This window comes from Cebidichthys violaceus, unplaced genomic scaffold, assembly GCF_023349555.1.
Source record: "Cebidichthys violaceus isolate CVI_PGR_0920_01 unplaced genomic scaffold, fCebVio1.0.p SCAF_97, whole genome shotgun sequence".
Lineage (NCBI taxonomy): Eukaryota > Metazoa > Chordata > Actinopteri > Perciformes > Stichaeidae > Cebidichthys > Cebidichthys violaceus.
Window position 1 is genome coordinate 209,130 of NW_027176983.1, and position 14,082 is coordinate 223,211.

At 38.3% G+C, this 14,082-nt stretch overlaps 2 protein-coding genes across 3 annotated transcripts; both read right to left on the minus strand.

Moving 5' to 3' along the window:
• Positions 1-49: 49 nt before the first annotated feature.
• On the minus strand, positions 50-3,107 carry LOC137868106 (CD209 antigen-like protein C). Of its 2 annotated transcripts, none has more exons than XM_068704633.1 (6): positions 2,999-3,107; positions 2,824-2,925; positions 2,134-2,211; positions 1,321-1,463; positions 607-716; positions 50-308 (listed from the first exon to the last, which is right to left on the minus strand). In XM_068704633.1, exons 1-6 carry the CDS (start codon positions 3,069-3,071, stop codon positions 152-154), a joined length of 663 nt encoding a protein of 220 aa, XP_068560734.1. In that variant the 5' UTR covers positions 3,072-3,107; the 3' UTR covers positions 50-151. The 2 variants fall into 2 exon arrangements, with proteins under 2 accessions (XP_068560734.1, XP_068560732.1); XM_068704631.1 differs by having other exon boundaries at positions 1,321-1,481.
• Positions 3,108-10,154: 7,047 nt separating this feature from the next.
• LOC137868107 (CD209 antigen-like protein A) lies at positions 10,155-14,026 on the minus strand. Its single transcript, XM_068704634.1, has 5 exons — positions 13,938-14,026; positions 13,763-13,864; positions 13,119-13,274; positions 12,103-12,245; positions 10,155-10,925 (listed from the first exon to the last, which is right to left on the minus strand). The coding sequence occupies exons 1-5, from the start codon at positions 14,008-14,010 to the stop codon at positions 10,818-10,820; spliced, it is 582 nt and encodes a 193-aa protein (XP_068560735.1). The 5' UTR covers positions 14,011-14,026; the 3' UTR covers positions 10,155-10,817.
• Positions 14,027-14,082: the final 56 nt, after the last annotated feature.

Consider the following 14,082-nt stretch of genomic DNA (forward strand, 5'->3'; position numbering starts at 1 on the left):
GAAACAAGCCATCTTTAGTGTGAATTGTGGATACAATGATGTTAAAAAATGTTTTTCCTTTTTTAATAAAGTGAGCCATCAAGTCTGCAATCCAAGAAAAAAATAAAAATTTCACAAATGTTTAATCTCAAAGCTTCATCATGCACCAACGCTAAAGCTTTTTCTCACAGATCCACCTCAGACTGACGCCGCAAGACAAATCACTCCAGTTCTTTGAGCTCTTTTCTCCAGACGTGATGTGAGCACAGTCCTCGTCCCAGAGCTCGCCGTGTCCACCGCCGTTATCGGGCTGAGTTTTCCTCCAGAACCTAACAGGTCAACAGTTTATGACATGGTTAAGACACGTTGTAACTCATCAATGTCTCAAACCCAAATAAAGCCGGACTAAACCAAACAGGCAGGACACGTTTGTCTATATTTTCTACATGTCTTAAATGAGGAAATAATGATAAAATAATAATGTATATAAAGAAGTGTTGCACCATCTGTTGGTCTTAATCAGACATGCTGTTCATATAGTTAGTGTTATTTCTGATTCCAGTGCACAACCAGAATAAATCAATTCCAATAACGTTTGTGTTTTTGTTCATATTTAACGTTTCTTACTTTAGAGACAGCCGAGCTCCATCGATCCACATCCAGGTCTTCTCCTGGACTCTGTCAGTCAAACCAATCCAAGCCGGAGTCTCTGTCTCGGTGAAGTTGGAGAGGAACCTCTGTTCAACAGAAATAACATGTTTTAACATTACAAGATGTTGAACGTAGAACAGCGTCAACTGAACTTTATTGAATCACTAAAATACAATGTGTGTGATTTGTTACGGTAAAACAACAAAGGTTCAAAGTGGAAATTCTAAATAAATGGATTTTTGGTCTTGATGCTACTTGTATTTTAAATCTATTTATTTTAATATTTATTGTTTTATTTTCTAATGATCCTCTTTGGTGATAATCCTCTAGTCCTCTAGCGCCACCAGCAGGTGAACGTTCTGTCATCTCTGTCACAACATTTGGTTCATTCGTGGACGTTTCCTTTGTTGAAATATCTCGACAACTATAAAGTGGATGAATTGTAATAATTTTGATCTCTTAAATTTGTGGCAAAGATGAGGACTGGAGTTTTGTCGCCCATACGTTGACTTGAGCCTCGTCCTCAAAAGACTTCTTTACACTTATACCAAGATTTCTGCACTTGATTGAACTATCTTGACCTCTGAACAATATCGCTGTCTGATCAACGTTTAACTGTGTATGAAGGTTACACACACACACACACACACACACACACACACACACACACACACATACAGTGCGCTCTACCTGTTCATCGGTGCTGCTGATGACCACCAGGTCTGCTCCTCTGTCTCTGCAGTCTAGTCTTCCTTTGTCCCAGGAACCAGACTCTTCAGAGATGAGATAACAGGCACAGCTGAACATCCTCCATCCTGCAGGACACGGCCTCTCTGCAGGAACCAGTGAAACTTTCAAAAAAGTCAGACAAGAGCAAGTGCCAAAGATGCAAGTATGGAGGCACCGTGGTGCAGAAAACACAAATGTATGTCTCTGTTTCTCTCACTTAACAACATTTGAGTCTTGGAAGGAGATTTCAACACAGATAATATGACAATAAGTGTTGCCTGATTAGTATTCAGGATAGGTGAGAAAAAAACAGTAATATCGAGACAAAAATCTGATTAAAGACGGGTATAAAACTATACTCCCTACACGTTTTGTTTGTATTTTTCAGTTAGATTTCACTGAAAGTTGACAATTTTACTAATCTGTGTATTTACATATGTCTTAAAAAGCAATATTATATTTTTTGTTTGCTTTTTTGGGTTAAACTTTACTTATTTGCATTATATATTTCATCATAATGTTGCAATACTACATAGCTCTGTTCACACATTTCTGCATTCTAGTTTTTTAAATTTTATTTATGTTAATTTCTTTGTTTTTTAATGCAAATAAAGCCTCATTCTGAACAGTCACAACGTGAACAGAGTCTATTGTACTCCGCATGTTTGACGGCGCACCTGTTGATCGTAGATCCGTTTTTGCAGAACTGAGATTACAGATTATTGTCACTGTGTGGCTCCCGTAGGCGACACTGTTTACGTTGCGTTCACTTACTCAGCCGGTCTCTCTCCTCAGTCAGGTCGGCTTTGAGAGCGGAGAGCTCTGCAGCGGAACGCCGAACGGAGTGCAAGTCTGAAACAAAACCAAGAGACGCTCTGAAGTTTATCACAGGATCTCAGGTCCAGATGCCGAATAACGAGCATCCTGACGGGTGGAAGATTCAAAAAGAAAAGGACATTTATGTCAATGGAATCTGGTGTGTTTTGGTTTTATTAACAATAACATTTGTCTTTGACAAAGAAAACACAAAAGGAAACAAAATCTAAGAACAAAAGAGAAATGTAACAGTCTGGTCTCGGTTTCGTGACTGAATTTAAGAATTTTAACATCTTAAGGTTAATCAACAGGTTAATCAACAGGTTAATCAACAGGTTAATAACCTTATAACTAATGAATATCACCGTGACATTTCCCCAGTTGATTACTTACATTAGAGAATTGGTCCTGATGTTGGGAGGACATGCAAAATAAAATCAATAATTTCCTACAAACGCATTCAAACGGAAGAAACAAGCCTGTTTTTTTTCTATTCAATTAAATGAGATTTGTATTCAGCCCAATATGACACATTTCCCTCAGAGATGTAAGGAGTAGAACGAGTTTGTTTTCAGTGCAATAACAAAGTAATTGCACTTTGTTACGTCCCACTTCTGTATGTATGTCTTATGTATGAATATAACTCACAGTGGACAAAGAGGCCGATGAGTCCAGCCAGCAGGAAGACACTCAGCAGCCCCAGAGAGAGAACAACAGCTCCATGAGATCTGTTCTCTGAGCTCCTGGGACCTGAACACAGAGTAAATACAGTAAAGTACACAAACAGTGATCAGAGGATGAAGTACACACTGATCATTCTCACCTGTGTGACTTCTTGAAGGTCTTGAGGAAACTTCAGATTTGTCATATTTAACGTTGAGATAGATTTCCTCCATCGCCTATAAAAACGGCCAGCTGTTAAATGATGAACGTGTTGCTGGTTTCAACTTCTAAATGTTTTCACTTTTGAGGAAGTCACAAGTTTCAGAGGTGCTAAAAAAGGAAATATAGGGAAATACAGTTTTGCATTGCCAAAGAAAGTGAAATCAAAACCAAAAAAGTACATAAATTAAATACAAAAACTAGAATACAGAAATGTGTGAACAGAGCAATGTAGTATTGCAACATTATAATAAAATATATATTAAAAATAAGTGAAGTCTAACCCGAAAATGCAAACAAAAAATATAATATTGTTCTTAAAGATAGAAGTAAGTATACAGATAAGTAAAGATAACTGAAGAAAAAAAAGGTAAATCGTCAACTTTCAATTGAAACTTTACTCAAAAATACAAACAGAAATTATGATTTTGCCCTTAAAGATATATTTATCTATATATATATATATATATATATATATATATATATATATATATATATATATATATATAGGCGTAAAATGAATCTGTATTTTTATATCTTTTATATCTTGTATTTTGCAAATTGAAGAGCAACATTTTGTCTGGTTCCTCTCAAACTACACCTTTCCTTCTCACGGACAATGTTCATAATTGTCATCGCCATGAGAGGTCGTTATTATGTCCATATTAAAATAGTTTGTTCCGTTGTTTTATGTGTAAATTATATCTATAGTTCTTCTGCTAACTTCATCATATTTGATGTAATATTCTCCCAAATAAGACACCATGTAATATGCTAATAAATCAGGTGACATTAATACAATAGAGCTCTGACTGACTGAATATGTGTATGTAATGCATAGGATGCATTAGTCTACAAGAAACTTGTCTCATTGCCTCTTCACCGTTCTCATTCTTTAGTGCACATGTCAATCAGAAGTATGAGTTCCCTCACAATGAAGTCTCTCCAGATTGAACCGATGTAAAAGAGGAAGCGGCTCCGTGATCGAGGACGACAGGATTTCAGCATTGACCGCGTTACAGTTTAATGTCAGAAGACCTCAAAAGACCAGAAGATTTGAAGGGTTTAACGGTCAGAGATGCAAGAACAAACAGCACAATTTTAAAACGGCCAGTGAGGACAAGTCCAAACAGGAGTGATTTAATGTCACATTTTAGGAATTACAGCCGTTTGAATAACAGTAAGTAGAACATGCTGATAACTTCATCCAGATGGAAGTAAGTCCATCGTCTGAGCTGGTCAGGCCTTACAGGTGGAGAGCGAGTAGCCGAGGCAAGTCCACTCGTTGGTCAGCTCCATGAAGCCCGGCACGTAGTTGAGTCCGCACCCTAGAATCCAAACATCCGGTCACAAACACAGAACGGATGGAGGTCAGATGAGGACGCGTGTTTCTTACTCTCAGAGCAGCGTGTTCTGTGTAAAGTGCAGAGATCCGGGATTCACGCTCACCTGTCAGCAGGTTGCGGAGGTTGCAGTAGTTGAGGCCGCCATCAAGACGGCTGGTGAAACTGACAGAAACGGACTGAGCCTGGTACAATAAATACATACAGTATTACTATTTTTTTATTGCTAGCATTCAGACAGCATGTTTGATTTTTATTCATGACCTCAAACTCATTTATAAATGCTTTAAAAAACCTGGGCTGTTGTGTTGTAAAACCTCATTTAAACCAATGATTTCCTCGGTTGCTGTCAACCCATTTTTTTTAGCTGCATCAGTAGCTTATCCATCATAATATGCATAAAGAAAAATAGATTTTGTGCTGCTATATTGTAAACCTACACACTCTGAAATAAGCCATTAAGCCTGCCGTCAATTAGATATTGAAACAATAGAACACTGTGCAGCAATTAATGCCAATATTCTATATTTCTACGTCAATTAAGTCCATGAAAACACCAAAACCAACGATGAATTAATCCACCAAAGTCTGATACTGTAGAGCTGATTCTACCGTGCTTAATGGTCTCCATTGTTGTCCAAAAACTATTACAAACACTTTAAAAAAAAGACACAGTAGTATATATTTACTCAGACCCACATACACCATCTTGCTGCTTTGAATACTCACCAGTACATCAAAAATGTGTGTTAATCCTCGGTTGCAAATAGTTCCCAACAAATGCTCTATTTGCTCCAGTTTGAGTAATGTTTGCTAAAAACTACAGTGACCCGGAAATAACAGAGAGGAAATACCGTTTAAAACAAAATTGTGAACTATATACAGTGACCCGCTTTACAAGATTTACGTCTCTAAGGAAGACTTCCTTTAACGCATTCTTTAGTTATTAACTACATAAATGTCATTCATGAACATCCTTGAACAATGTAATAAAATGAGCGTCACTGATACTTACAGACACTCGGCAGCCGCTGGTCATTGAGATGGCGCTCAGTGTGAGGGTGATGTTCTCAGTCTGAAGGCCGCCTGCTGACGTGTGGTTGGCTCTGATGTTCAGAGGGGTGGCGGACACAAGCTGGAACGGACAGCAGCGTGAACATGACGACTGACCGAACTGAAGGTGAACAGAAGACTGCTTCTTACCGTGTACTGACACTCGTCACAGCCTCTCTGGAGGCTGAAGGCTTCGATCTGTTCCACCAGTCTGGAGACGATTTCTGCACACGGCAACCCAAAGAGCCTGCAGAGGAAAAGAGTTTGGACAACATTCGTTAAAACAAAAAACAAAAAAACACCAAAAAAAGAGCATAAAATCTGCTCTAATGAATGAATGAACTTTTTTTATAAAGCAACTTTATGCACAGAATGCAAGGAGAGAAGGAGAACATTTGTGTTTCTATTATCTAAAAATTGCAAAAAAATTTAATCACAAAATAATTAAATATGGAAAAACAGACAGCTGCTAGTTAGAGGTAATATAAAAAAAAATGCATATTATTTAGCTGTTTGAATCTCTCTGCTGAGTCATCAGGTCTAATATTTAAGTGAATAAGAAGCATCTCCAAAGGATCTTAGTGACCCTGAGAACCGGACAAAGAGCAGCAGTGGAGGACTTTTAGGTTTGTTTAGGATCACGAAACAACGGGGAGTCTGTGACGTAAAAGGGGTCGAGTCCATTTAGTGTCTTAAAAGCTAAGAGAAGGACTTTACACATCAATTCTAAAATGATAGAGACGCTGTCGATGGCAAGAAACGGGACATGATCTCTAATTGGAGTTTTTGCTAAAACCCCGGCAGCACATTTGAATGGTCGAGGTCTAACGTTCAGTATATTGCTCAAATAAACAAAACAATAACCAGAGGTCTCTTACTTGTGGACGAGTCTAATGACACAAAACCAGATCAGACAGCTTTACGTACCAGAGTGAGCCGCAGAAAGCACGGTAAGGGACCGGGACCGGGACCGGGACCGGGATGGCAGATAGAGAGCCAAGCAGTCCGACCATCAGAGCGGAGGTCAGCAGCAGAGTCCTCATGGTTTCTTCCTCCTGTAGAGCAGCGTTAAAGGGAACTGATGTGCCTGAGTCTACAGGGGCCGCAACTTTATACAGGGCCGGTCACGAGGGCCCCAGAGGATGCTTGAAATTGGGTTTGGTCGAGGTTACGTCCTGCGTCTTTACACATCCATCAATTATGTGTAACCCTTTGTCCTTTACGGAGGGAGCCGATACCAGCTGACGGTCACAGGGACCGTCGTGGACCCCAATCTTAGTATTAATGGATACGCATGAGCTTCACTGATAAAAGTCTGTTTAGAATTAGAATGTACACGAGGAGAAAGGGAGACAAGTTGTGTTTCTATTATGTAAAACTTTCAAAACATAATGAAATCATAAAAGATTAAAGTATTTCTATTATTTAAAACTTTTTAAAAAAATCATAAGGGATTAAAGTGATTCTATTATCTAAAAATGACCAAAAATAAATATCTGCTTGGAAGTATAAAGCCTCGGTTTTACTTTCAGCAAAGGCGGTCACACGGACATGAGCTGACGTTGAATTGTGACGAGGAAACATTTTGATCTGATATATTATTCATGCCGGTTTCTCCTGGCTGCAAACCGTCCGCAAAGAGCCTATACGCTAACCTTCTGTACATTTAGAGAGAACTAGCCTAACCTGCAGGCCTCTGGACTGTAGGAGGAAGATGGAGAACCCTGCTGAGAGAACCCTGGCCAACACAAGGGAGACCATGCAAACTCAACACTAACAGCGGGTTCCACCACAGAACCCAGTCAATAAAAGCAAATCACCTCCTTTTATGTTTATATTGTCTGAAGTCAAACACTTACTACTATTAGATGCAAGAGAAATATCTACAGAATGTGACGATAATGATCTGCCTCTGGGATTAGATTTGAAGAAGTCTTTGTCGAGGTTTTATATCTAATATCTAACATCTGTAGATGTCTGACATCATGTGTTTTCTCCTTTGGGCTCCTGCTTGGCCTCTTTAATCTGTGAAGTCATGCAGACGTCGGCTCACAAAGACAAACCGGTCAGCTGAGTTGAACATCACCGAGGTGCAATGCAAAGGAAAAACAAAGTGATTTCACGCACATCGAGGAGCTGCTGTCTGAACCAGTTTATTTTAAATGTGATTACTTTTATAGAAACAAAATTTAATTTTTTTTTTAGAATTTAGTATTTAATTTGAAACATGTTGGGAAATAAAACAGTAACGGGATGGAACTAAATCTGGTTTGAAGAGATTTTAGTTAATTATAAAAATCTAAAAAGTGACTTTTTCATTGATTTCAGTGGGAGGGAGACGACCTCCTTGTCTTTTCATATTTACAAATCAGTGAGAACTGAATGAATCATAACAAAGAAAGCTTTTTGTTTGTTTTTACCTCTAACCTTTGAATGAGGGACCACCTGAGACAAGAGGCGGGAACAAGAAAAGTGTGACTCTTTAGGGTGAGATGCATTTGAATATCTGTCAAATTCTCACAGATGTGGAGAGAAGCTCAATACTTCTCCAGGCTTTTATGTTTACACAATATCAAAACAGTCAATCTTTGGTAATACTTTAATAATAACTAGAAAATTCCGCAGGAAATTTTGACAGTGTGGCTTCTACTGCCCGAAGACGTCGCAATATATACACACACGCTGATGTTACCGGTAGTATCGTTGAGGTTCGATTGAGATATTGCTTCTCTCGTTTCTGCATTTTAGATTCATACTCTTGGATTGAATCTTGTATTTGTGGGGCTTTTATTTTGAAAGGGTGGGACTGGGTGGGTGAGAGAGGGGGAGAGGAGACAGAATCATAACGTTTGACACACATACACAGAGGTTATCAAATGACAGGCTCTTGTGTGTGTGTGTGTGTGAGAAGAGAGAGAGAGAGAGAGAGAGAGAGAGAGAGAGAGAGAGAGAGAGAGAGAGAGAGAGAGAGAGAGAGAGAGAGAGAGACAGAGAGAGTGACAGACAGACAGACAGAGAGACAGACAGGCAGAGACAGATAGAGAGACAGACAGACGGGAGGTCTAACAATACCTTTGACTGAATATCTCCGAGTCATGTGTGTGTATGTGTGTGTGTGTGTGTGTGTGTGTGTGTGTATATAGAGAGGGAGGACGCACCTGGTGTTAGAGGGAGACTGATTAAGAAACGTTACAGTAAACAGTGATTTTGAACAAAACTCCTGCCTCCTTTTAACAAAAAGCAGGAGTCTGAGTGCCAAAATATGGCATCATGAGAAAGATAAGACTCTGTCGAACTCGCTGATGTGTTTTTTATGTTTGTAGTGTTAAACATGTGAGCTCTAGAGCAATATACAAAACTGGTATTGTCCGCTTTCTTTGAGAAATTAGTGGTCAGATTTAACATGGAGTCTAATAGAGCAGTTGGTTGGAGTTCATGTCGCTCTGCGGCTCTTTGAGCCAAATGTGTAAGTCTGTTGGACTCCAATGACATCTGTGTGCGACCAGCACAACATTTCCAAGCTTTTTGGCCAAAAATGGTGTATAAAGAGTAAAAATTGTGGGAGCTGGAGCATTTTGTTTGGAAAAATCACAGAATTTTGTCCTACTCCGCTCCACTCTGACAGTTATGCCCTCACTCTAGAGCTGAACATTCCGTGCAATACACACCCATTCTAAAATCTGAAACGGACCCAAAATATTCCTGAAACTTAAACGTTGACTTAATAAAAACTGTGCTAGCTATCAAAATGTCCATTTGGCTCAATGCATTGTTTTGTCTACGTTTTAAACTTTTAATAATTTTTCTACGTTAATGTATGGCTGGTCAATATGGGCCCAAAGTTAAATGTTTTTTTAGCTCTCTTTACGCCGAAACCCTATTCAAGTGAATGGTGAAATTTTGCTCAGTTTTTGGGGATTTTCAGGAAAACCGCTGGGCGAATCTCTGAGAAAAGTCATTGCACACCGTTCCCGATCAGGCCACAAGTTTTGATGTATTTTTTGCGCAGGTGTTGGCAACGCTGTGTGAGGAGAAGCACGGCAAACCATCCGTCCTTACATTACTTACGTCAGTACATTACATTACAGTCATTTAGCAGACGCTTTTATCCAAAGCGACTTACAATTGAGTATCTATCTATACACCATAGACGCAGCTACGGGAGCAATTTTGGGGTTAAGTGTCTTGCTCAAGGACACATTGACATGAGACTAGTAGAGGCAGGAGCCGGGGATCGATGGATTATATACAGTGTGCTTTGGCACAGGCAGTTTTGCCTTTGTGCTACAAAGCCACACTGAATAACAATTTTGTTGATTTGGCTATTTGGTTTCTTTTTCTGTGTATAATTCTCAAAATATTGGAAACAAAAGTGTTTTAAAGGAGCAGTGTCTAGTATTTAGTGCCGTCTAGTGGTGAAGTTGCAGGTTCCATTCAACTGAATATCCCTTCACTCACCCTTCTCTCTCCAAGTGAGTCAGAGATCTACGGTGGCCTTCACGTAACGTAAAAACATGAAAGACTCTCTTTAGAGTCGGTGTTTGGTTTGTCCGTTCTGTGCTAGCGTAGAAACATGGCGGTGAAACATGGCGGACTCCGTGAAGAGTCAAAGCTCCCTATGTAGATATGAAGAACTCATTCTAACGAAAACACAACAATTCTTTATTTCAGGTAATTATACACGAATGACAACATAGTTATTAATATTATATTTCTGCCAATAAATCACAATATATCCTACAAACTGTTTCTTTAATAGGAGCAAAATGTAAAGTAAAATTAAACAAGACAGACAAATGTGCGACAACCTATTAGGGCCATTGTAGGAAAAAAACAACAACATCAAAATAAAAAAATACAGAGTCAGGAGAAACTGAATTTCATTGTGCATCCTTGTGTTTAATAATGACAATAAATGCTCATTGAACCCTTGAACCTTATATATTAAGGGAAATTTTCACAGATCCAATGCAGAGAGTCATCACATCGCAGATCATTCCAGTTTCTTTCTGCTTTTTGGCCAACTACAATTTCAACACAGTCCTCTTCACCCCACCGTTGATTTCCTCCACCGTTATCAGGTGGACCACCCCAGTACCTAGGACGTAATTAAGCTGGTGGACTTTCACAGGGACATTTAATGCAGCTTAAAGTCTTTCCAGTGAACAAAACATGTGGATTTATATTTTCCAACTACATGAGTTTAATTCTCCGTGTAGTACAACAACACCTGCAAAAAAATGTTTCAGTTGAGTCTGATTTTGGTAATAATTTTATAGAGTTTTACTAAAAATAATAATAATAGTAGGCACAGCAATAGTTGTATATGTGTCCATCTTCAAATATGAACATTTGTTGTGTGTCTTACGCTTCAGTCAGTGGAGTTCCATCAATCCATTTCCAGGTGCCCTCGTTGTCTCTGTCATTCAAACCAATCCAAGTGCGATGTGTGACGATGCTTGAGATGAATTTCTGTTCAAGATAAAACGGACAGAAAGCCTGAATTTGTTTCATTTTTAAACATATTATTAATGCAGTTTAGAGGGATTCATTTGAACTATCTGATAAGAGTTCACTTAATAATTGTACTAGCACAAAAAGATGTGATATTATCTGTATCGACTAATATACAGTTTACAAACAGAGCTAAAATTCATAAGGAAAGCTGGAAAGGCATGAATACTCATGAAATTAAAAGAGATAAAAAAGAACATGAACTATAAATAAAAAAACTCAGCTCGTTGCTTACTGAAGAGTAGAAATGCAACCGTTTAGAAATACTCCAGTTACAAGTAAAACTACTGCATTAAAAACATGACTTAAGTAAAAGTACAGTTATATTACATCATAGCTTATTTGTTTATTACAATTTGTATCAATCATTAGAATCTGCAAAGTAACCAAAGTTTAAAAATCAATGCAGTATTTGTTGTTTTGTTGTAAGTACAATGTACTAAGTGAGTATATGAATAAAGTAGCATAACATGGAAATACTTAAATTAGTCTCAGAAGGCTTTACAATCTCTACAATATACAACATCCTCTATATTTATTCCCCTGATTCGTAATCACCATAGACTGTAAGAAGTGGACGTGGTCACTGTGAAGTCAACCATTGGTTTGTGGACTGATGTTATGAATCTTGGGTTTTTTTTTTAAACCAGAAGTGACACAAGAGGGTGGAGCTAAGTACAACCGAACACTAAACAAGAAACTTTTAGGCAATCAAACAATTAACTTTCATGAACTGAAGTTCAACTTTAAGATGGAAACACGAACGACTCCCAGACCGGAAAATGCCATTGTAGAGACCTATCAATCACTGTGTAGCCCCGCCCCTAAATCATCCCCTGCTTTATGGTCTGTTTGACTCTAAATGTTCCATAATGTACTAAATGAACATCATGCTGTATTGAAGAAGACTGTAAACTAGAGATTGAGACCATAAACTCATGTTTACAATGTTTACTGAGGGAATAAATCAAGAGAGAAGTAGAGTCATTTTAGACTAGACTTCTATACAACCAGAGGAGTCGCCCCCTGGTGGACACTAGAGAGAATGCAGGTTTAAGACATGATTTCACTTATCAAACCCAGAGGTTGTCACCTGGAAAAACTAAATATAAATATATATAGATTTTCACACTACCTGTTCTTCAAGCGAGTCTATGATCACCAGATCTGCTCCTTTGTCTCTGCAGTCCTTTCTGCTCTTTTCCCAGGAATCAGACCGTGTAGAGAGAAGATAACAGGAACAACGGAACATCTTCCATCCTGTGGGACACGTTTTCTCTGTAAAAATGATGCAAACATAAAACAATAAAGGTCAGACAAGACCCACGTCCTTAAAATGAAGAAGTTGTGTGTTTTTGTTGGCTTCCTGCAGAGACCGCTGAACTCTTGAGCTGTGGAGTGCATCACTACGACACACATCACTTTATTTTAACTTACTGTTCTACATCTCTGTATATAAGATTCATTAATTCTCATTACACAGAGAAATGAACTAAATACCTTGTTACATTAAAGTTTATTTTATCCCTTTATTAAAACTTTTGCCCTCTTTTATCTCTTAGATTCTCACTTTTCCTTGCATAATTTTCTTTTTATATTAAAAGAGCATTGTTGCACAAGATTTTGTTTCACGACTGCTTCTCTATAGTTGTTGTGCACATAACAATAAATAACTCCTCCCTCTGCCTTATTTGAAGGGCAACTATGCAACTAATTCTAAATAACCTAATTACATATTTCAAAAGAATCCTGGGAAGTGATAATAGCGTAATCTGAAAAAGAAGTTGAGATTAACAGAACGTGAAAAATAATGGGAAACAAAATCAATAAATAAATAGTATGCATCCAAAAAGGAGAAGACAGAAGTAAAACTTATTTGGTCCTACCCCTTTCTGTAACTTCAATATTGCACTGAATTGAACTGAAGTGAAACTCTTTCAAATTTAGAATTTTTTCTATGTTTTTAAGGAACAGTTGAAGTGAAGAGACAGAAGCCACATTTAAAACTAAAACTCTGGCTTTTAGCTATAGTTTAGCTATAGTTATTTGGACAGGCCAAACAGACTGTAAATATAGTTCACAGAGCTGATATAACATTGTCATATATTAAAGGTACATGACTCAGCAGAACCCGCACTGACAAGCACTCACTCTGTTGGGACAAACGCTGAAGTCTGTCCATCTCTTCAGTCAGATTAGTGAGGTTGGCGTTCAGCAGGTCTCTCTCTTCAGACACAGAGGACAGCTTGTCTTCATTGACCCGGAGACGCTCAGTCAGGTTGGCTTTGATAGTGGACAGATCTGCAGCTGATCACAGAGTCATAAAGATATAAACGTATGAAGATATGATAAATCCAAACACTGTTGTGGTATATTTACAAGAACATCCCATCATCTTTTCCCAGCTAATATAAAGATAATGAGCAAATGTTGACATGACAACCAGCAACCTGAATTCAAACATGGTTTAGGTCGAATTTAAAAGTTGGCGAAAGACGATGCTCTTTAACGACCAGAGAAGTTTATCTACATGATGCTGTAGGGTGGAGAAATTCATATTCATAACAAATGTATCTACAAAATCATTACCCCAAGAAGTAAGTGTTTAATTTCAGTTTAATCTTAAAGTGCTTCAAGAACAACAAGCAAAAGGAAAAAAATTACAAAAGTCAAGAAAAGAAAAGCGTCACAGAGGAGCCAGGATGACAGATAGACATTTAGGTAAAACATCTTTCAGAGCAGATTAACACTACTTGAAAATCTCAAATTTAAACTTGGATGAAGATCAGACTCACAGTGGACACCGAGGCCGATGAGTCCAGCCAGCAGGAAGACACTCAGCAGCCCCAGAGAGAGAACAACAGCTCCATGAGATCTGCTCTCTGAGCTCCTGGGACCTGATCACAGAGTAAATACAGTAAAGTACACAAACAGTGATCAGAGGATGAAGTACACACTGATCATTCTCACCTGTGTGACTTCTTGAAGGTCTTGAGGAAACTTGAGATTTTTCATATTCAACGTTGAGATAGATTTCCTCCATCGCTCATAAAGACGGCCAGCTGTTAAATGATGAACGTGTTGCTGGTTTCAACTTCTAAATGTATTCACTTTT

Bases quoted from the DNA above. Each gene is read 5' to 3' on its own strand.
- LOC137868106 (XM_068704631.1), bottom strand. From the start codon at position 3,071: ATGGAGGAAATCTATCTCAACGTTAAATATGACAAATCTGAAGTTTCC. The intron at 2,212-2,823 runs GTGAGTTATATT...GTTTTGTTTCAG, and splicing joins CATCGGCCTCTTTGTCCACT to ACTTGCACTCCGTTCGGCGT. The intron at 309-606 runs GTAAGAAACGTT...TTGACCTGTTAG, and splicing joins GGAGCTCGGCTGTCTCTAAA to GTTCTGGAGGAAAACTCAGC.
- LOC137868107 (XM_068704634.1), bottom strand. From the start codon at position 14,010: ATGGAGGAAATCTATCTCAACGTTGAATATGAAAAATCTCAAGTTTCC. The intron at 13,275-13,762 runs GTGAGTCTGATC...CTCTGTGATCAG, and splicing joins CATCGGCCTCGGTGTCCACT to CTGCAGATCTGTCCACTATC. The intron at 10,926-12,102 runs GTAGTGTGAAAA...TATCTTGAACAG, and splicing joins TAGACTCGCTTGAAGAACAG to AAATTCATCTCAAGCATCGT.